This window comes from Perca fluviatilis, chromosome 6 (assembly GCF_010015445.1).
Source record: "Perca fluviatilis chromosome 6, GENO_Pfluv_1.0, whole genome shotgun sequence".
NCBI lineage: Eukaryota > Metazoa > Chordata > Actinopteri > Perciformes > Percidae > Perca > Perca fluviatilis.
Genome location: NC_053117.1, coordinates 43,956,938 through 43,979,059, shown reverse-complemented (window position 1 = coordinate 43,979,059; position 22,122 = coordinate 43,956,938). Strand labels below are relative to the sequence as shown.

The 22,122-nt window shown below is 40.2% G+C and overlaps 2 protein-coding genes across 2 annotated transcripts; both read right to left on the bottom strand.

The window, feature by feature from the left end:
* Positions 1-388: 388 nt before the first annotated feature.
* On the bottom strand, positions 389-1,975 carry LOC120561284 (phospholipid-transporting ATPase ABCA1-like; the record flags this gene model as incomplete). Its single annotated transcript, XM_039804335.1, is given in 4 exon segments — positions 389-502; positions 764-846; positions 1,144-1,236; positions 1,835-1,975. Coding segments are annotated over 3 exon segments (282 nt in total), but the record flags the coding sequence as incomplete, so codon positions are not given.
* A 5,525-nt stretch (positions 1,976-7,500) lies between these two features.
* On the bottom strand, positions 7,501-20,672 carry LOC120561283 (noelin-like). The gene is made up of 6 exons (XM_039804334.1): positions 20,232-20,672; positions 12,753-12,902; positions 12,521-12,676; positions 11,910-12,129; positions 11,248-11,354; positions 7,501-9,314 (listed from the first exon to the last, which is right to left on the bottom strand). Exons 1-6 carry the CDS (start codon positions 20,310-20,312, stop codon positions 8,652-8,654), a joined length of 1,377 nt encoding a protein of 458 aa, XP_039660268.1. The 5' UTR covers positions 20,313-20,672; the 3' UTR covers positions 7,501-8,651.
* Positions 20,673-22,122: the final 1,450 nt, after the last annotated feature.

Here is a 22,122-nt window from a genome sequence, read left to right as displayed (position 1 = left end):
TACATGACATACACACATATATATATATATATATATATATATATATATATATATATATATATATATATATACATGTGGGCGCTTTCTATTTAATTATTATTTTTTTACCTCGATATTTCTCTGGGAGAGACACCCGAGTAGTTGTGGAGTTGACCTTTTATTTAAAGTTTTAAATTCCCGCTGTCCTTCCTTTCCAGTGGTTCTTTTAACCTCCTTTTAATATCTGGCCGTTTTTTTAAAATGGCCCCGTCTTCTTTTTTATTTAACCGAACCTGGTTTTTTAAGGAGTTTTTATAAAGTGTTTTATTCACACCAGTGTTTTCACCAAAAAAAAAAAAATTAAAGAGGAGGAAATACATGTTTTCAGACCCACATGCTGAAGGATGTTGTGTTGAGGACAGACTCCCAGACTCTGTCTGATGGCGCTCAGGTGTGTCCAGATGTCTCTGCCCAGGATGTAGACATTACCAGAGATAGGAGGGAACAGACCGTCAAGATGGAGCTGCAGGGACCACATCATTTAGATCAGGGGGCAGCAAACTTTACTATCAACAGTCATTCAAAGGGGAAATTAGCCTGAAACCACAAACCTTTGAGCCTTATAAAGAAGGAAAGTCAATGAAGTCTCAATGAGCCTATCAACATTACTAACAGTTGGAAATCTGTTAATATGGTAGAGTTGGTTGCAATTTCTTTGACAGTCTACTGTAAAGAGCATAATAGATGTGTCTCTGGAGCTGTCGCGGTGCTCCATCACTCACACGGTGCTGCTTTTCCCGCCTTCGTTGGGTCCCAGGAATGACGGGATCTGTCCCTCGTAGTAGCGCCAATCCAACCTTAAATTGTCTAGGAAGTGGCAAAGTTTTAGTGTTTATCTATTTAAAAAAAAAAAAAAAAAATCGTAAATCAGATTTCTTTTGATTTCCCTGCAAAATGGCGTAAGTGGGCCCCAGGGGATGAAGGCCAAACATTACTGGGCCTTGGCACAAAAACTTCTGCAAAAGGTTGACAATAGTAGCATTTTGTATTCAGATGTTAAATGAAAGAAAATCAAACACTGAGAAAAGTGCATAAATTAAACTGTTAAACGGTTTCAGACAAGTTGTAAATGTCCTTCATCTTAAAACTAAGATAATTAGATACCTTCTGTGTGATGTAATGCATTAGTCAGTTTTCCATTGTTAACTCCAGCCTCAATGGAGAACAGAACCGCCCAACAGGAGAACATGATTCTGACTGTGAAATTATAACAAGATTAGTGGTATCATTTTTCTAACTACACAAAATGACATGTCACAGTTCATCTGTGACTGTGCGTGTGCATGGTGATTACATTCAAACAGCTCACTCCTAAAACCAACCCTAATTTAGTCCAAATTTGATAAGTCTAGATATGGTGGTTTTGGATCTAGACCTGGTCTTATGTGGTCTACATATGAAAAAAAAGTGAATTCTTCCTTTATTGCATTTTCACAACTATAATACAGCTTTCACAAATCTGAAACCGTTTTTAAGAATCTTTAACCTCTAGGATAATCTAGTCCAGATTTGACAAGTCTAGGTGTAGGGGTTTTGGATCTGGACCTGGTCTAATGTGGCCTACATACCTTTATTGCATTCTGATAAAGACAATAAAGCTTTCATAAATCTAGAAGTGTGTTTTAGACATAAATAATTTACCTTAATGATTAACTCGCTTTCAATACAGTCAGAGGTTAATTAAATGGAGGATCAGTCACTCAGCAGTGTAAGTCACGTTTGGGACGCTAACTGAGAGTTAAAGTTGAGTTCTTGTTAAACAGAGCACACTGTTTGGAGATTCAAAGAGACTCACCATAGTTTAGTTGAGCTGTCTGCTGTCCAACAGCTCTGGAGGAATCTGCTAACCTACAGGCTCAACAGCCACACAGCTGTTACAGGTGATCTGGCAGATTGTGTGGGCGGGCTTACACTGATTGATTGACATCTTCCTCCTGTTAGGGCGGGACTAATGACAGCTTCATCATTCTTATCGGAAGAAAAGATTAGTGTATATGTAATTCCCATCTAAGCTCCGCCCACCTTCAGCCTGAGCAGAGTTGAATCAGCCAGAAGATGTGAAATCACCTGTGTGCTGTTCACTGCTCTCAGGGCTGGAGAGTAACTAAATACATTTATTCTAGTACTGTCCTTCAGTCAAAATGTTGAGGTACTTGTACTTTATAAAATATTGTCTTTTTCACTCCACTACATCAATCTGACAGCTTTAGTTACTTTACACATTAAGATTCCTGCACAAAAAACTCTAGTTTATAAAATCTGATGTTATCTGATATTATAGGCAAGGCAAGGCAGCTTTATTTATAGAGCACATTTCAGCAACAGGGCAACTCAAAGTGCTCTACATAAAACATTAAAGAGAAGTTAAAAATGAATAAAAGATATACGAGAATAAAAGTTACAGTGCAGTACAAGAAATGAACATTTAAATAAAGGTAGCATCAAAAAGAAAGGTCTTCAGCCTTGATTTAAAAGAACTGAGAGTTGCAGCAGACCTGCAGTTTTCTGGGAGTTCCAGATATGTGGAGCATAAAAACTGAACGCTGCTTCCCCCTGTTTAGTTCTGACTCTGGGGACAGAAAGCTGACCTGTCCCAGACGACCTGAGAGGTCTGGGTGGGTCATAGTGTAGCAGCAGATCAGAAATGTATTTTGGCCCTAAACCGTTTACTGATTTAGAAACCAGGAAAAGTATTTTTAAGTCAATTCTTTATTTAATAATAATAATAATAATTTATACTGTTTATTGATCCCCAGTTTACATTGTTTTTTTGAAATCACTACACACAGGCCTGAAATACACACACACATGCTCAGGACTGTCAGAGTGAATGGGCTGCCAGTGCTGGACCAGCACCCTGAGCGGTTGTGGGGTATGGTGCCTTGCTCAAGAGCACCTGGCAGTGCCCAGGAGGTGAACTGGCATCTCTCCAGCTACCAATCCACACTCTGTACTTTGGTCCATACTGGGACTTCAACCGGCAACCCTCCGGTTCCCAACCCAACTACCTACGCACTGAGCTACTGCCACCCCTTTCAATGCACTTAAATAAATAATGTAAACTAGCCAACAATATAACGGCCTACAAGTCCTGCTGAAATGATTAGACCATTACACACACAACTGTTTGGATCCTATACATTTTCTACAATGTTTTAATACTTTAACTACATTCCCCTGATGATACTTACACACTTTTACTTTCAATCCAGGACTTTAACTGTAACTGAGTATTTTTACAGTGTGGTATTAATACTTTTACTGCAGTAATCTGAATACTTCTTCCAGCACTGACTGCACTTCATGGCTTCAAAGGCCAAAGAGCAGCTGAATGTGATTGGTCAAGGGTCACAAAGGAAGATCCTGATATTGATTGAGCATTATGGATGTTTTTTTTCTCCTTTATAGAAAGAGCATTCAGCGACAGGCAGCGCACCAATCAGAACACAAAGAACAGAAACCACTTCATCAACATACATAGGTTGATGTTTTTAATAGCTTTCTTTTAATCTGTCCTGTTTGTATCTAAATAGTTAATTTACTAACCCTCACCTTTATAGTTATGCTGTGTGGAGTGTCTATTCTGGCGAAACCACAAGAAGTGAAAATTGCAGTGTATAAAACCAAATGACTCAAGTTGAGACGAGGGAAAGCCCTTTGTGTCAAAGATACATATGATTCAAAAAATAACACAGCTTCACAGAATTTGCACTCAGAGATCTGACTTTTTAAAAAGCAAGAATGGTGTTATTTTCAGTTTTGACCAGCAGAGGGTACTGCAGGACTGTCCACAGGAAATGCTTCAGGTCATATACACTAAGAAAGCCCACTGTTTTAGATTCTCCATTGCTATTTGTAACCAAATGTTCTCCGTATACTATTAAACTTGTTAATGTGGTTAACTTCCAGTCATTTACACAGGGAACTCCACTGCTACAGAACCATAAGATCATTGCAGCATTCAGGAAGAATTAACCCAGGAAGGAATAACTGAATAGATTTTTGAATCATGTGACCTTTATTTTTACAAGACAGTCAAGAAATACAGTTTGAAGTGTGTTGAGTTCAAAACAAAAAGCATTTAAGGCCCTTAGGAGGCGTGAGGAAAATAATAGTACCTCCCTACCAACATCCTGCTCCTCTCAAACATACACACAGAACCAGCAGGGTGGTCAGGTTTATGTTAAGTGGAACCCTTTTATGTTACTTCTGTATGAAAGATAAATCATGGTTGGGTGAAAACACTTCAGCTCTTAAGGCTAGTGGTTAACAAAACCAAGTAATCTTTTTATATTCATATTACATGCAATCTGTTGAACAATAAAACCACTGATGCCGTTTTCTTTCTTTTGGTTCTGCACCTTCACTGGTGTAGACTCTACCAGTTCCTAACACTTAATCACTCCATTGTAAAACTAGAGAAAACAAAGACGTCACAGTAAGAATCTGTTGAAATACAAAACACAAAGTAGTAATACTAAAAAATGCTATTAATTATTAATATGAAATACAATACTCCTAATACATTTCTTTTTATAGTTTCTTTTTATAGTGTTTCTTGTCTTAACTTACTCCTACAAACAGACTCAAAGATTTGTCAAAAACAATGACAAAAGGACAACCAGAAAAGACTCCAGTCCTCTCTGACCTGAATGTCTTTTAAACATGGACCTGCAGAGTTGGATGGTCAATTCTAACATGTTTAAATGGTAAATGAACTGCATTTATAAAGTACTTTTCCGAGTCTTAGTGACCATTTAAAGAGCTTCACAACACACCCCAGCATTCACTTGTTAAGACTCACGCTCACTGAAGGCCGAGGCTGCCATACAAGCTGCTGTCTGCTCATCACGATTGATAAAAATTCACATGGCAAAGGGAACAATTTGGGGTGAAGTGTCTTGCCCAAGGACACTTCAACATGAAGCCTGCAGGGGCAGGGAATGGAACCACTGGCCTTCTAAAGAGTGGACTACTGCTTTATCCATTTGATGTCTTACACAGAATTGATACTGTTTCTTCATGTCTGACATATCAGTACTGAATCCTCAACACCAACCTGCCAGTGACAATGAACCTGCCAACAGTAGTCACCTCTCATTTTTACATTGCACTTATCAGAATGCTTTGGGCATGTTGTTATTCCACATGAAAAGATTAAATGAAAGATGTTGGGGTAGCCTTACTAAACCTAGAACAACATGTTTACAATCTGAGGAAATTACTGGAAAAGATAGACTGTAGTAAATGTTTTGTATCGCTATATAATACACAACAGTAAGAAAAGTCATTATTATTATTGTTATTATTACTTCAGAGTAAGAACAGTGAGTCTGATTTCATAAAGTCAGATTTCACCCACGAAAAAACAAATTCATCATAAAAATGTGTAGCATTCTCAGTGCCCACTATCAAATAATGTAAACAATTCAGTGTTTCTTATTGTGAAAGTTCATTTGTTTGTGATTGTATTAGTGTGTTGTTTACTTTTCAAGTGCATTTGTGTCAAATACTTTGGTAATTTAAAACAACAAAGTGGTCAAAATGCAACTTTCTATTCTTCTAAAAGATATAAGTTAACAGTCCAACACTTTTAGAAACACTCCAATACAGGGAAATCTACCAGCCTAGCTTAGCACATAGCTAAGAAGCAGGGACACTGCTAGCCTAGCTTAGCACATAGCCAAGAAGCAGGGAAACTGCAAGCTTAGATTCACACAAAGACTCGATGCAGGGGTAAACTCCAACAAAACTTCTAACAACTCCATGGCTGTCACTTTTCCATTTTTAGTTGAGTGTATTTAGTTTGATTTGGTTGTTACATTTATTTTCTTGTTTGTTGAATAGGTGCATGAATACAAATTAAACAGTGTGATTTTATGACAATAGTGTTGGAGCTATTTGTTTACCAACCATCACTGGGTGCAAAATCTTTTTGTACTGTGGTCTAACTTTACTGTTAAAGGTGCTCTAAGTGATGTGACAAGTTTTATAGGCTAGAACATTTTTCGTCAGTCGAAACATTTGTCAGTTATTGGCTGGAACACTGTTTGTTATGGTTCGTTGTGCTGAGGCCTGTTCCACAAAGCAGGTTTAGTGAAAACTCTGAGTTTGTTAACCCTGAGATGAGGGAAACTCTGGGTTTTCCGTTTCAGAAAGAGAGGTAACTTCACCTCAGAGTCAGTTACTATGGTAACTGAGCCTGTGAACCTAACCTGGTCGGGAGCAGGTTTTCTTCAAGAAACCTTGAGTTTCTCTCAGTCTCCTCCCTCTGAGAGGGAGGGGAAACTCATTTCCTCATTCATTCATTCAGTCGGTATCAGGAACATTTTAATGCAGTTTGTTATCTGCATGAATAAAATAATGTATTGGTTTATGTTAGGCATACTATAAAAGTTTTTTTTCTGAAACATGTCATGTCCTTTTTTCGACGATCCCGTTGATGAAAAAGCTGTATTAATTCACAGAGAGTTCACGTCGGTATTGAATTCTAACTATAGATGTATTTTCATTTCCACATAACCGATTTGAGAAGTATTTTTTATCACAGCCCATCAGATATGTAGATACCTTATCTGTCCTCATATCAGTAACATCAACCATCGTGGACAGGCTTTAACATCCCAGCAGATTCTTTGTGTCGCATTACTTTTTTTGCAAACGGCAGTTTTCTTTATAACAGTGTAGCAGATCACCGTATAATAGCAAAGCCACTGTATGCAGAGCCATCAGAAAAGTGTGACTGCTCTGAAACGTTTTTTAAACGTCTTTGTAGTGTTCCCTGGACACAAACCAGTGAGAGCCATTAAAAAGAAATAAATGATTATATTTATAGTTCTGTTAATGATCATGGTGCTGCAGCCTCAGAATGGGATTAGTAGCCTATAGTTTACTTTTTCGCCCGCAGGATTGCACCTAAATGAAATTATAGGTGTAATACAATTCCAGTTTTCACCAGTAATATTATAAGTTAACTGTGATTAATTCGTACGCATTGACTCGAGCAGCAATTTTCTCCCACACCAATTCTCTCTCTTTTGCAGCAGCAACCGCTGTCTTGCTTTTTTAACGAAATGCATGTTCAAACCATAGACAGTAGGTTCAAACCATAGACAGTAGGTTCAAACTCGCTGTTTGTGCGCATGAGTATTTCCGCCGACCCGTTTGTTTGTGGTTGTTACCATGGTGAATCGTAGAATCATGGCTCCATTCATGCTGCCTTTTTATAGGGGTGGTGCACGCGCGTAACCCTGAGTGAACCTACTCCGAGTTTATTGAACCAACTCAAATCAGCTGTTCTGGAACCGAAAACTCTGAGTTTCCCATCTCAGGGTAAATCAACTCAGACATCAGGGTTACACTCAGAGTTTGTTAAACCTCCTTCCTGGAACGGACCCCAGGTTGGCACGGTTTGTTTTTGTTGGCGTTTGTGGAGTCTGGGCTGTCTACAGAGACTGCGTTTTTTTACCGTGTGTTCAGGGGACAGGCAGCTAGTGGATAGTGAGGAGATGTTTGCTGTATGTGACAAAAAAATGTGTAGCCTAAAAAACGGGTCACATCACTTAGAGCACTTTTAAATAAACTAGCTATTACAGGATGAACTGCTAACTGCTAAGCTAAAAACATGTCAATCAGTGTCATGATTTTTTTTTGGATGGAAATAACCAAACCGTTTCCCCTCACTTTGAGTCTTTGTTCAAAGCTCAGCTAACATACCTTTCTCTGTCTTAGAGGTACAGACATGAACCTGAAAAACTATCTTCACCTTTGACTCAGTATGGGTCAGAGAACATGAGGATTTATTTAAGAGATGAATTTATTGTGTAATCTTATTCTATTTATTCTTTAGTGCTACTCTATCATGTGGTAAAGTAACATTATGAAGGACTTTGACTAGAGCGCTGTCTCAAGGGTTGCAGATGTGTTAAGTTTTAGAGCAGTATTAGTCAAAGAGTGGTCCACGGACCACTGGTTGTCCACCAGCAACCCCTGCTGGTCTGTGACTAGATTCTGTAAAAGATTCAGTTTTTATTTTAAAATTAAAAACTGTGTTTCTCAAACTGTCTGCCAGCAACTCCAAAGCCTAACAGTGAGGAACATGTATGTGTTGTTTTCAATATTAAATAAACTTATCTTTAAATTCAAACATTATCATTATTTGAATTGGCTTTTCTGTTGTGTTGTCGGACTTCAGCAATGAAGCTGACCATATTGCGACAGTGCCTCCAATTTACATCACAATACATTTGCATGACATTTTAAGGAAATATGGAAGGATTAACATTCATAGTTATAAGCAACACCATTTTTTTCATTAATATGGCAATAGAGACAATTCTTGAGTAAGCTTTTTGTAAAACTGCTCTTTAGTTTAGCTATAATTTGTAATATGGTCCTTTGTCTGAAAAAGTTTGAGAAATGCGGTTTTAGAGGGTAACATTATGGGAACTCGAATTTATTCTTTAGTGTTACTGTATAATGTGGTGAGATTATAAGAGTAAGATTATTTAGGACATGGTGGCCATTATTCCAGGTGTACAGCGCTCTGTCTCTGGGGTGGCAGATATGTTACTGTGTTTTAGAGGGTAACTTTATGTATTTGTTATTTAGTGTTATTGTATAATGTGGTAAAGAGTGACGTTATAAAGAACTTGGTGGCCATTGTTCCAGGCGTACAGTGCTCTGTCTCGAGGGTTGTAGTCGAGCATGGACAGGTGGCTATATTTGTTGGTCAGAGGAATGTCGATGTACTCGTAGGTGGAGGAGTTGGTGGAGTAGGCGTAGTAAACTTTGGTTCCACCGGAGTACCCGTTAGTAACGTACAGGGTTCCACAGATCATGAATGCCTCGCCGGCACTGCGTTTTGGGTGGTTGGTGGTCCAGCTGCGGATGATCTGCAGAGTGTTTGGGTTTAACTGGCTGAGGACGATGTTTCCAGCGTTCTGATTGGTAGCGTAGACGGCCCAAAGCCCCCCCTCGTCCACCATGAGGTCGATGTCTGAGTGCCCCCCCCAGGAGTAATGGTACATGTTGTTGTAGCCAGCAAAGTCCAGCTGCCGGGAGCGGCTGATGAGGGATGTGCTGAAGTCGAACTTGATGACGGTGTGACTCTGAAACTTGTTAAAATAAATGGATCCGTTATAAACCACCTGACCAGTGCCGGACCAGGGGTGAGGCAAGCGGTGAGATGTGAAGTTGTCCGTCGTCATGAAGTCATACATCGACTGATACTCCCTGACAAAGCGGTTGTTATGGTAACCATCCATGTACCACACCTGTAAGGGAAGAAACCATAATTAATATTCTAAAAATGTGTTTTCTTTGCTCTGTGATAAAAGATGACTGTGTTCCATAAATAAATAGTTATATTTTTTTCTTTATTAACAATACAGTTTGATGATGATGTCATGATATTAAACTCTGTTAGACGTCCAGCTGGGAGGAGACTTCGGGGAAGACCAGGGACCTCATTTATAAAACCTGTTACGCAAGAAAAAGTTGCGTGAAGCAGGGTGAAATTTGTCGTCGCAACATTCCTCGCAATTGTCGGGATTTATAAAGACTTTCCATGCGTAAAAATGTTCCCAGTTTTCCGCAAACTTTTGACCACACGTGTGATCGTGCGTAATGCTCCCAAGGTTTTGTAGACTGCGTTTTAGTGAACTCCGATGGTATGCCCATTTTCCAAACCTAACCCAGTTTTTGTTTTCCTGAACCCAACAATCCCGTTCTTGCTAAACCGACCCAGAGCCTGGCCGCGCCGGCGAGGGCGGCCGGCGGAACGGGGAGAGGCAGGAGGCTCCTCCCACACACCGTGCAGCGGAGGGTAAGCGCTTTTCCTCCGCTGCTCTCCCCGGGAAATGCGTTGTTTGTTTGATGTGTATCTGTGTGTGTGTGTGTGTGTGTGTGTGTGTGTGTGTGTGTGTGTGTGTGTGTGTGTCTGTGTCTGTGTCTGTGAGTCTTTATGTGGTCGTGTCTGATTGTAGGTGTCTGTGTGTGGGAATGTTGTCTTTCTGCACCTGCTATTCCCACACAATTACCATACAAGTTACCAAATTGTCACATTTCAAGCACTTTCACCTGTTTTGCACCAATAATGATCCAAAATCTTGTTTCTATTTTTTACCTTTTTAATAATTGAATTTCCTTTCTCACAAAAAACAAAAATGATAATATGATCATAAATGTGATCTCTCAGGGGTAAATGGCAAATAGGAACAATAAATGATGAATATCATTGGTAATTGAGCTAAATCTGTTAAGTATTAAGGCTGTGTAACAACAATATGAACACTAGGGTTACGGCTTCCAAACAGGATTTTGTTTTGATGTTCTACCTCTGTTAGGAGCACCTCGATCTCACAATCACAGAATCGTGATTTTTCCCAATTTTTCCGTTTCGTGATTGGTGATCAAGGGCTGGAATATTCATTGATTGATTAACATGGACCTTATTAGGACAAATATGTGACCCATGGGAGGAGCGTGAGGCTCGTGCACGACCGCATAAGGTAACGCGATCCGTATTTATAGCGAAGAGTGACGTACCGGTGTGCGCCGCAAGGTGTTATCAATCAGAATATTGTTTTTGCGTACGAAAATTCTGACTTTTTTGCGCACAAAATCTTTCAGAATAGAATCTACGGACAGTTTTATAAATGAGGCCCCAGGACTAGGTGGAGAGAGAGATTATATCTCCACCCTCGGGTTCCCACAGTCAATTCAATTCAATTTTATTTATAGTATCAAATCATAACAAAAGTTAACTCAAGACACTTTACAGATAGAGTAGGTCTAGACCACACTCTATAGTTTACAAAGAAACAACAATTCCAGTTATTTCCCCAAGAGCAAACATTCAGTGTGACAGTGGTGAGGAAGAACTCCCTCTCAGGAAGAAACCTCGGTTGGTGAGGAAAACGCAACCCGATCCCGACATTTTACATTATTAATTCCATATTCATCTCAACATTTGGACTCTACACCTTTGCAGAATCTTTTATATAGGTATTGATGGCTACTTTATATATATGTATATATATATATATATATATATATATATAGAGAAAAAAAAAAAAAAAAAAAAAAAAAAGAGAGAAGAAAGAGAGAGAGAGAGAGAGAGAGAGAGAGACCAAACTGACTGCATTCTTGTGTTGTTGTTTTTCAGTTGTTAAGTTTTTGTTGATGTATTCTGTTGATGAGACTTACTCTGTTGTCTCCAGTCGGAGCGAGCGGGTCAGTCATCCACGATCCAAACCTAGATCCTGACGACTTGATGGTGATTGGCTCAGAAATTCCTGTCAGCTTCCCACATGCTGAAAAATAAAATCAACAGGAACACGGGAAGGGACAGGCGGAACAAAATAACAGGAAGACTTCCACAAACTGCAGTTGAGGTTTTTTCAGGTGAACAGAGTTTTGTTTGCAGTGTTCACAGCTTTGACGAAGACATTCAAAATAATTATTTTTAATGTCTTCTTAATGATTGATAATCCACAGAAACTCAATAAATAGTTTCAGTGAACACTGTTGACATTGAGAAAATGTTTTTCAATGGCAGTCTGTTTCTGTGTTCTATTATACATTCTGTGTCCAAACCCTTCACCTCTCTGCAAAAATCCAGTGTGGAAAAAAATCTGTATTAATGCCTTAAGAGTTGGTTGTTTACTGTTGCTCTGTAGTGTATGGTGGGCTTAGGTGTGGGTTAATACACATGTTCACTTTATGTGGCGTCCTGAAAAACAAATAATCTTAAATGTCGGAGGAAACAACTGCAAGTCCTTAAAATGTTCAATGTAACAGTTTTGTGTTTATGTACTGACCTTCTGCATGCCTCTTCCTGTTTGTTTATTCCTCTGTTGTTTACTCACCCAGCCTCTGCATGCAGGCCCTCAGCCGGTCCTCCAGGTTCATCACTCGGCCGTGGAGCTCCTGGTAGTCCAGACCTCCCATTTGTTCCTGCAGCGATCCCAGGAGCTCTGTCACATTCGCCACCTCTTCCTTAAACTGTCGGACCAGCAGAGCATCCGCCTTGTAGGCCTCCAGGACCGGGATCAAAGGACGTAACTCCTCCATCTTTACCTTTATGGACTGAGAAACAGACAGCGAGATCAATAACCATCCAGACATTTCCAGACATCCACATTCAAGTAAAGGGGGTGTGAGCTTCAGCTGTTTGTTTAATAAATTGTTTCCTAATGTTTGATTTACTTTAACAAAACAGTGTTCCAATCTGTTTTTCAGATGTGTCTTGTAGATAACTGAACTCATTCACCAAGGGCATAGGTTTTATTTCGACATTGGTTTGGACTAGAGTGCGGATCGGGACGCATTTTTCTGTCTGAGCCCTGCGTCCGACAGAGCAGTAACCGAACTTTTGCAGAGAGCTTTGCCAAGTTGTTGATTAATAAGTGACATGATATCGTAAATGCTGCAATGTTGATTGGTTATTTAAGCAATGACATCATAATGTGGGCAGTACCTTGTACTGTCTAGCGATGTTGCTCTCATGTCCATCTTCCACCTGTTTGAATTTGTTTTCCAGACCTTTCACCTGTTCTTCCATTTTCTCCACAAACTGCAGATCTCTCTGAGTCCGCTGGTCCAGAACCTCGATGGACTGACTCATATTCTGAACCTGGACAACACAAACACATCATCACACATAATACTGAATTACTGCTACTAATGTACCTTTTTAAAAATAAAATTACCTTCTCCAGCAGCTGTCTGAGCTGTTTGGTTCGAGCATCTCTGGAGCAGACCGTCTGCTGGGGAGCAACCACCGTACAAACACATCGACCTTCAGAGTCCTGCGCTGAACTGTACACCTGCCAGCCCTCCTCCGGGGCAGAAGGACCCACCTATCAGACAAGAAATCAGTTGACAATGATGGAAATAAGACACATTTATTGTAAATACTGTGTTGTTAAATAGTTGTTTCAAATTATTTAGTAAAATCAATCATACACACAAAAAAATGTTGACTTGTAATATTATTAGGAAACACTCCAATAACGTTCACTTTTATGCGGATGACACCCAATTATACCTATTAATCGAGCCAGATTAAACCGGTCAGTTAGTTAAACTTCAAGCATGCATTAAGTACATAAAATCCTGGATGACCTACAATTTCCTGATGTTAAACTCAGACAAAACTGAAGTCATTGTGTGGGCCCTGAACACCTCTGAACCTCATTGTCTAAAGATATAGCTACTCTGGATGGTATTGCTGTGTGTGGCACTACTGTCAGAAATCTCAAGAACAGACTTTTTTCATCTGCCTAACCAAAATTAGGCACATCCTTTCACAAAACGATGCTGAAAAACTAGTCCATGCATTCGTTACTTTAAGGGTGGACTACTGTAATTCCTTATTATCAGGTTACACAAACAAGTCCCTTAAGACTCTCCAGTTGAACCACAACGTTGCAGCGCATGTACTGATGAGAATTAAGAAAAGAGATCATATTTCTCCTGTAGGACTATGATAAACTAATTCCCTCTCTCCTCTCTCTTTCCATCTGTGTGCATTCATGTCCCATTAATGCATGTTACTGTAGGATTCTCGTTGGGTACAGATTTGATCATTGGCAAATTATCAAAGATGTTTTATCAATATTAATAAAGTTATGAATATGGTTATTAATAACTTTATCAAATCGACAAACAATCAAAACGGGGCACCACCCTGCTAGTCAGGGACCAATAATCAAACTGTGGAACAGTCTCATTTCTGTGGTAATCCTTTAAAAGGAAATTAAGGAAGGGGTGAATCCAAGCACCGGACCTGATCGACCAGCGATTATTACAACAAGTACACAAATAATCACAAGCAACTGCAATTAAGTATATAATAATTTATTAACGTCACAATTATCAGTAGCTAAACAATAATCCTTCAATAATAAACTTATATATCTTTTACCATATCACAACCAAAACAAAGCCCAAACAAAGCAGCATGTGTCATGGACACGTCTGTGGGTATGTGTGTGTTGTGTGTGTGGCGAAGGAGGGGGGCGGTGTCAAAATGTAGGCTCCAAACACAAAACCAAACTGGCTACTCCTGTGAGCTGCACAAAACTATTAAGCCTCAAGAGGGCAGTAGTGGTGGCGCGTGCGGGGAGGGGCTGAAGAAGCCGAGGGGTTGCTAAACCGCGCACGCAGCTTAACCTAGTATGCTAGGTCATGTGTTAGCTCTGTACAAGGTGATGCCGACTCCGTGTGAAAGCTAGCCTACCGGTTTAGCTCGGGAGATGCTGTGCTAGCCTGTGTCGTGTGTGTGTGTGTGTGTGTGTGTGTGTGTGTGTGTGTGTGTATGTTAGTAAGAGGAGAAAGAGAAGAAGAGTAAAGAAAAGAGGCACTTTGATCTTAATTATCGATAATGACCTAGTTCCCCTCAGCCACTGTCCTACAGACTGAGACTTTTGGTTTTGCTGAGGGAAACGTCACTATAACCACTCCAGTAGTGGAGTCAGCACTACTGGAGTGGTTATAGTCAGCAACGGGAGTTGCAGGTGAAGACGAGGGGGTTTCCTAGGGTCAGGTTATTTATAGGTTCAGACCCCCTGCTGTGTTTATGGTCCCGCTGAACCAATAGGAAGACTCGAAACTCTTGAAAGGGTGAAAACTACAGTCGTGTAGTCCTTTGACTTCCTGCCAGTTGTGAGGCGTTTCCCTTCTGGCTGGCACTTTCACATAGAGGTGTGAATTAACCAGGCTTTGAGGTTTACATACAGGCCAAGATTCCTTTGTCTTGGCCACATGTCCCCTTGTTTCTGAGCACATGTGTGTCTTGTATCCAGAGGTCAGTTTAATCTGAGGCCTTTTGGTTAAAATCGGGTTTAACCAGACTCTTGGTCCCCAACATTACTAACTTAGGTCCGGGGACCTTCTTCCCCAGATTCCTTGTTTTCTCACCTCACAGGTTTCCTTGTATTGGGGTGGCACCTGGATTGTGGTTGCAGCTGCTGCCTTGGTCCTACTCGACACCATGCTACGCCCTGCACTGCTACTACTATTATTTCTAGTCATAGTTCTATTATCCTTATTGTTACTATAATTGCGACTCTTCATCATATCAACTCCTTTAATTATTATAAAACATATTCCTGTATATATGTACCATTGTTTCTGTGTCCCAACCAGCAGCGCGAGAGTCAGGGTCTGTCCGAGGTTTCTGCTTGTTAAAAGGAAGTTTTTTTTTTCATTTTTTTAAAAGGAAGTTTTTTAAAAGGAAGTTTTTTTTTCATTTCTTTTTTTCCACTGTTGCACCAAATGCCTGCTCTTGGGGGAAATTGTTGGGAATTGTTGACTGTAAATTATAGAGTGTGGTCTAGACCTACTCTATCTGTAAAGTGTCCTGAGATAACTTCTGACACTATAAATAAAATTAAGTTCGGAGGAAGAAAATAATTTACACATACATACATACATTACATAAATACATAGATACATACATACATCAGAGATGGGGACTCGAGTCTGAGACTCGGACTCGAGTCGCACTTAAGTCGCACAAACAGCTGACTTCAGACTTGACTCGGACTCGACCCAAAAGAATTCAGACTTGACTTGTGACTCGACCCAAAAGACTTCAGACTCGAGCTTGGAGACTCGTCAACAACATGTTTTCATACATTTATTGCTTTTTAAATGTATTAATGTATTTCTATTTTCTTTTATTGGTGCATATACATTGGGGAAACGTATGACGAGCTGCATATCCCCTGCCCTTTGCCATAATGTGCAACGGAACACATGCGTTATGCCTTATGTGCGCGCACTCGCATATAAAAAAAATACATTGCCGATGGCGACACCAAGTCCTCCTGGAGTTGTGCCTTTTGTCATTAGTTTTGTTTTCAATAACTTGGTAAACAGTGGCAGTAAGCCAACAGATACATGCAAGGTGTGTGGCACCAAGATAAATGATGCCGGATCAACAACGTCAGACTTCATCAGGCATCTCTAAACGCACCTAAATAAGTCAGTCACTCACACACTAATGTGAAAGAGACGTTACATTTAGCATATATCATCACAGGTAACAAGCTAACCATCGCTAAGTGTTGTGCTAATGCTGGGAACAGGCTAATTATATCTTTATAATTAGTAGTTGCTGAGCCTCAGACATCCATGGCGCACAGGAGGCGGGACGCACGGATCCATCTCCCCAGGAACAAATGCTGTGTCGGGGGGCAAACTCATGTGATGCGTAATTAATCCCGTGGATGATTTGTAGGCTATTAAATGTACAAGGTGTACCCCAGTCCACCAAACACTGGGTCTTAATTTTGCATATATTTCTGTTACTGTAGTCCTATTTACTATTTCATTATTTCATCCATGCGTGGCTCAGCCGTCACCTGCCGTGGAGACGCTGGCCTCACTAACCTCTCCTCCTCTGAGTCGGATCTCCCTCGCGCTGGACTCAGTTTCACTGAGCCTACTAACACTTAGAAAATAAATAAATGGCATTACATCAGTGAGTTCACACTGCTTATTGTGCGTAATTTGGACTGACGGAGAGATGCATGTTGTTCTGTAACTGGTGTGGCGCTGCCACTATTCTCTTGATTTCCACTTCGACATCAGACTTTTTTTTTATTAAAGAGACGTTATATTTAGCATATATCATCACAGGTAACAAGCTAACCATCACAAAGTGTTGTGCTAATGCTGGAAACAGGCACATTGTATCTTCATAGTTGTATCCATATGATGTGACAGACTTAAATTAATATTTCACCAGGTCCGAGGGCTAGAGGGACGTGTTAAGGTGCTGACACACCAAGGAGATTATCGGCCGTTGGACAGTCTGGCAAGGTCAGTGACTCGAATCTGTTTGGTGTGTCCCGTGCCGTCGTCAGTCTGGGTGGCTGTCGGCGTTCATTTTGGCCGACCTGACATGTTCAGTCGCCGGCAGGGCCTCACCCGGAAATGGCGAGCAGAATGAGCGTGACTAGAGTCTTTCAAAATCTGATGAAAATCTTTTAAACTGACCTTTGTTGAGCTGAAATGAAGACTGCATGGCCTATTTCTCGCTTAAAATGTTCAGAAACATGTTTCAGTGAACTATTTTAGTACAATATGAGATTGTATTATGAACAAGCCGCCATGACAGTCTGGCTTTGAATTTACGAAGAACACAAACCCATGTGACGCGTTCGTCCAATCAGCTGCCGGTTTTCATTTCTTGGGCAACAATACAGAGTAGCGCCGCCTACTGCTATGGAGACGTAATACGTTTCTCAAGCCGGTGTCGCCTCAGTGTGTTCCAAGGCAGTTTTTTGGACCTCGGGAACCCGACTGATCATTTCCACTGGCTTTTCTGCCGAGAACGGCCGTCTGGTTGGTGTGTAAGCAGGTTACAGTAGACCCCATAAAGTTATCCTACAACTGATTTTAATACTGTACTGTCTGGACATGCTTTGAATTCATAAGATTTATGGGACAGATCAGAGACTTGAGACTTGACTTGGACTCATTGCAAAAGATTTGAGACTTGACTTGAACTTGCCCCTCAAAGACTTGAGACTTGACTTGGACTCGAGCTCAAAGACATCTCTGACATACATACATGCAGTACATAAATACATACATACATACTGTACATACAGTACAGGCCAAAAGTTTGGACACACCTTCTCATTCAATGCGTTTCCTTTTTATTTTCATGACTATTTACATTGTATATTCTCACTGAAGGCATCAAAACTATGAATGAACACATATGGAATTATGTACTTAACAAAAAAGTGTGAAATAACTGAAAACATGTCTTATATTTTAGATTCTTCAAAGTAGCCACCCTTTGCTTTTTGCATTAATAAGGGAAAACCACTAATTCCTAATTAACCCTGGACAAAGCACACCTGTGAAGGTGAAAACCATTTCAGGTGACTACATCATGAAGCTCATTGAGAGAACACCAAGGGTTTGCAGAGTTATCAAAAAGCAAAGGGTGGCTACTTTGAAGAATCTAAAATATAAGACATGTTTTCAGTTATTTCACACTTTTTTGTTAAGTACATAATTCCATATGTGTTCATTCATAGATTTGATGCCTTCAGTGAGAATCTACAATGTAAATAGTCATGAAAATAAAGAAACACATTGAATGAGAAGGTGTGTCCAAACTTTTGGCCTGTACTGTACATACATAGAAGGAGCTGAAGGGTATGAATAAATTAGCCAAACGTGTGAAAATGGCAAAATATATTAAAGACGTGTGAAACTCAAAGAATGTGTTAAAATACAAAGACTGTTCTCACTCTGTCATTCCGATTGTGATGTTTTCATTCCTCGAATACGTATTTTTTCAGAAGGTGTTCTGGTATTTAGATCTTTTGTCTTATTTTATATTATTTTTTATCTTGTTTCTAATTCATAGTTTATTTCTTGTATTATTGGTGTATCGGTCTATCATCTATCTATCTATCTATCTATCTATCTATCTATCCATCCATCCATCCATCTATCTATCTACTGTATCTGTCTGTCTGTCTATCCATTTATCTATCTATCGATCTATCTATATTATCTACTATCCTACTCTCACTGTTTCACTTTTTGTGCCAGCCCCCTATCCATTATCCAGTCCTACCCATAATATTTGTTCTTTTATTTTATTTTATTTTTATTAATAAAATACAAACACACATGTATTAGTCCCAGGTCACCATGTGAATGAATTTATATAACAGGTTTTAAATCAACCATTTATCAAATTAATAACAGCAGCATCAGAGACTAGTAGGCTTCACTATAATAGGACCTGCTGCATGGTGTGAACCTCAGCACCTTTAGAGATGCTAAATTTGATGTCTTTGTGAGTTACCTTGGGTGTCATGAATGAGCTTTAATAAATGTATTAGCTATTACAAAACAACAGTAGCCAATCACACAGTTTCACAAACTGTTCAAAACGCTGTACCAACGGAAACAAGCTGGACTATCAAAGTCACACACACACCACGCAACACGCACCACACACACCCGCACGCACGCAAGTATTTTGGTGATGACAAACGACTTGAGAACGACACCTACCGAATGGAAATAAGTTTACAACCTTTGAAAGTTAGTGAGAGGCGTTTTTAATGCTTAGAAGAGTCTAGGTTTGCTATGGCCTGTCTTGCGAGTAAATAGCAGAAAAAACGTTTGGAGAAACGCCCCCCATCGCGCTGTGTTTTGTGGAGGTGTGAGAGTCCCGTACAGTAAACAGTGCATCACTTCCTCTATCGCTTCCATAAGATTTTAACCATTAAGCCCAACTGCGGGAGTTATGGAACACTTGTTTGCCAACAAAAAACAGTACCGTTTTTTCTTTCTCTCTTTCTCCGTGAAATGGCTGTTTCAGGTACAGTAGGATTGTGTTTAATAAACCATTACAGTGTTACGGTTAAATATAAAGACTTGTGCTACATGGGGTACAGAAAAAGTCACAGCGATTGTTTTTTCTTCAGTGTTACATTTTGTTTGTTTCATGGAGACGGGTGCAAAGTGGGGGTGGTAGGCGTGGGGTGCTTTTGTGATAATTTGTAGGGGGTCACCCCAAGACCATTCATCCACTCGGCCCCGTTGCTGACTAACCTACCAAATATATAGTGGTGTTAATGCTGTAGGTTTGTGTAACTGTGCAGTCAGTAAGTTTTTAACCCTCTCTAATATTAATCCTAATGTGCTGTTATCCTTTCGATAATCTGGATTAAAACACTTTTATTGACGGTTGATCTTTTCATAAAATATTAAATCCAATTAGGAAACATTGACATAATATTTAATCTGCGGCTCTCTTAGTCAAAGGTTTGAAGCTTGCTGAGAACTACAGTTTAATCTGCTGATTGATCTCATAATCACCCAACAGGCTAAAATCTGATCCAGAAGATCTATGATCTAAATGTCTCTCACACAGAGGCAGAATGTGTGATGGAGAGGTGCATGCTGGGTTAGTGTCTGACAACCAAATATCGATTGATCGATCGGATCAGTTTATTTCTCACAAACATTAAATAATTTCTGTCAAATCAAATATTATTTACATCAACAGTGACCAAGGTCTTCCACAGTCTAAAAACAGCAGAATAGAAAACAACAGAATAGAAGATAGAGCAGAAGACAGGAGAAAAGAAGACAGCAAAGCAGGAGACAGCAGAATAAAAATAGAAACATTATATATTCACCATGGTGAAGAGTGATCCGAACAGCAGCAGCAGAAAAACGTTGAGCAGATTCTCTTCAGACTCCATCTGTGTTAAACCCATTCACTGTTTACCTCTTTAATTAGCTTCTTATCTGTCTTTTAGCCTGTCTGTTAGCCTTTCTTTTAGCCTGGTTATCTGTCTGTTAGCCTGTCTGTTAGCCTGTCTGTTATCCTGGTTATCTTTGTGTTAGCCTTTCTGTTAGCCTGTCTGTTAGCCTTTCTGTTAGCCTGGTTATCTGTTAGCCTGGTTATCTCTCTGTTAGCCTGTTATCTGTTGTGTATCTGTCTCTCTGCTCCTCTCTCTGGTCTCTTGGCTTTCCTCCTCCCTCTCTCCTCTCTCCTCCTCTCCTCCTCTCCCGTCTCTCTTTCTTCTCTGATGTGACGCCAGCAATCGGCCGAGTGGAAACAAGATGCTCCAGTGTGTGTGTGTGTGTGTGTGTGTGTGTGTGTGTCTGTGTGTGTGTGTGTGTGTGTGTCTGTGTGTGTGTGTGTGTGTGTGTGTGTGTATGTGTGAACATTTCCATAGCACTATTTCCTTTCAAGTTTGAATGCTTCTAGTTTTAATATGCAGGTTTTACAAGTGGGCTGACTTCCTTTGTTTCATCTTCTGTTTAATAGAGCAGCAGAAGTGAGTATGGTTGGCAGTGAGCCTGCAGCAGCGTCTACAAGATGATCCATTTGGGAGGGAGTAAAGTGAGCATAGAATCCGTTGTTACATTAAGAGTAGCCTGGATCAATGCCGTCCTCTCTCTCTGTGTTTCCGTTCTCAAGCTCCGTTCTCTTCAGGAAACAACAACAACCTTGTAGCTAGCGAGCCACACGCTGAAAATATCAAGTTATGAAGAAGATGTGGATGGTTTAACAAGACAGACATGCTTGGTTATTTCAGGGAATGATTATAAAGATTTATAAAGAATATGTTTAGATCATTTCCTCTCTAACTGGGAGGTTTTGGGACTGATTGGTGGGATTGCTGTGGACCATCTCTGTCACTACGCTGAAGAAAATCTTGTCTTCTACATTAAGAAGACAGATAGGCCTAAACTGACCGACATCAACATAATCTTCCTCCTCAGGAATAAGAACCCAACCAGCTCTTCACCAAGACTTCAGAATAACCTGCTTCTTCCATGCTTCTTGGTGGTCTATTACCCAGTTATGATCTTTATGAAAAGCTTTCTCTAACTTTCTGTTTTCCTTAAAATGTCGACTGACATTTGAGGTGCTAGCTACACATTAATACACTCTTTCCCAGTATCTGCAGTCTTCTTCCACTGCCTTTAACACAACAGCTCAGAAAACCAAAACATTTCAACATGAAATCTTCTGTATTCTCTGACTTCTTGTCACCGTAACATTTCCACATCATATTCATTCATTAAATCTTCTGTATATCTGTGACTTCCTGTCCCTTTCCGCCCATTAGATCTGCATTTACAGCTGCCCATATGCCCTTCTCAGTAGCCCTTGGCTGTTTCACTTTGGATTTCTGCCTAGGACTCCTCTCTTTCCCAGGCTGCCATGCTGTTACCGTCTGTTTCCTCCGCAGCAGCCTTGCTAGCCTGTTGCTGGAGTTCTCAAGGATTGGACTTCATGAGCCCTTAACACAAACTCATTGGAGTCTTTCACACAGAAGGAAGTGAGAATCCGGACTTAAACGTAAATCTCACTCAGTTGAACATGACTTCAGTGTAAAAAAACATGGTGGAAGATGGGCAGGAAGACGGCGTGCCCGGTCGGGGCGGTTAATGTTGGGCACTTTAGAACAATCCCAAACATCTGGGCACTGCTGCCCGTTGTTAGAGGGGATGGGCCTGGTTACTGTGTGGTGTACCCAGCTTTGAGCCTGGTTACTGTGTGGTGTACCCCGC

Bases quoted from the DNA above. Each gene is read 5' to 3' on its own strand.
- LOC120561283 (XM_039804334.1), bottom strand. From the start codon at position 20,312: ATGGGTTTAACACAGATGGAGTCTGAAGAGAATCTGCTCAACGTTTTT. The intron at 12,903-20,231 runs GTGAATATATAA...CTTGTCTGATAG, and splicing joins TCGGATCACTCTTCACCATG to GTGGGTCCTTCTGCCCCGGA. The intron at 12,677-12,752 runs GTAATTTTATTT...TGTGTTGTCCAG, and splicing joins TCAGACAGCTGCTGGAGAAG to GTTCAGAATATGAGTCAGTC.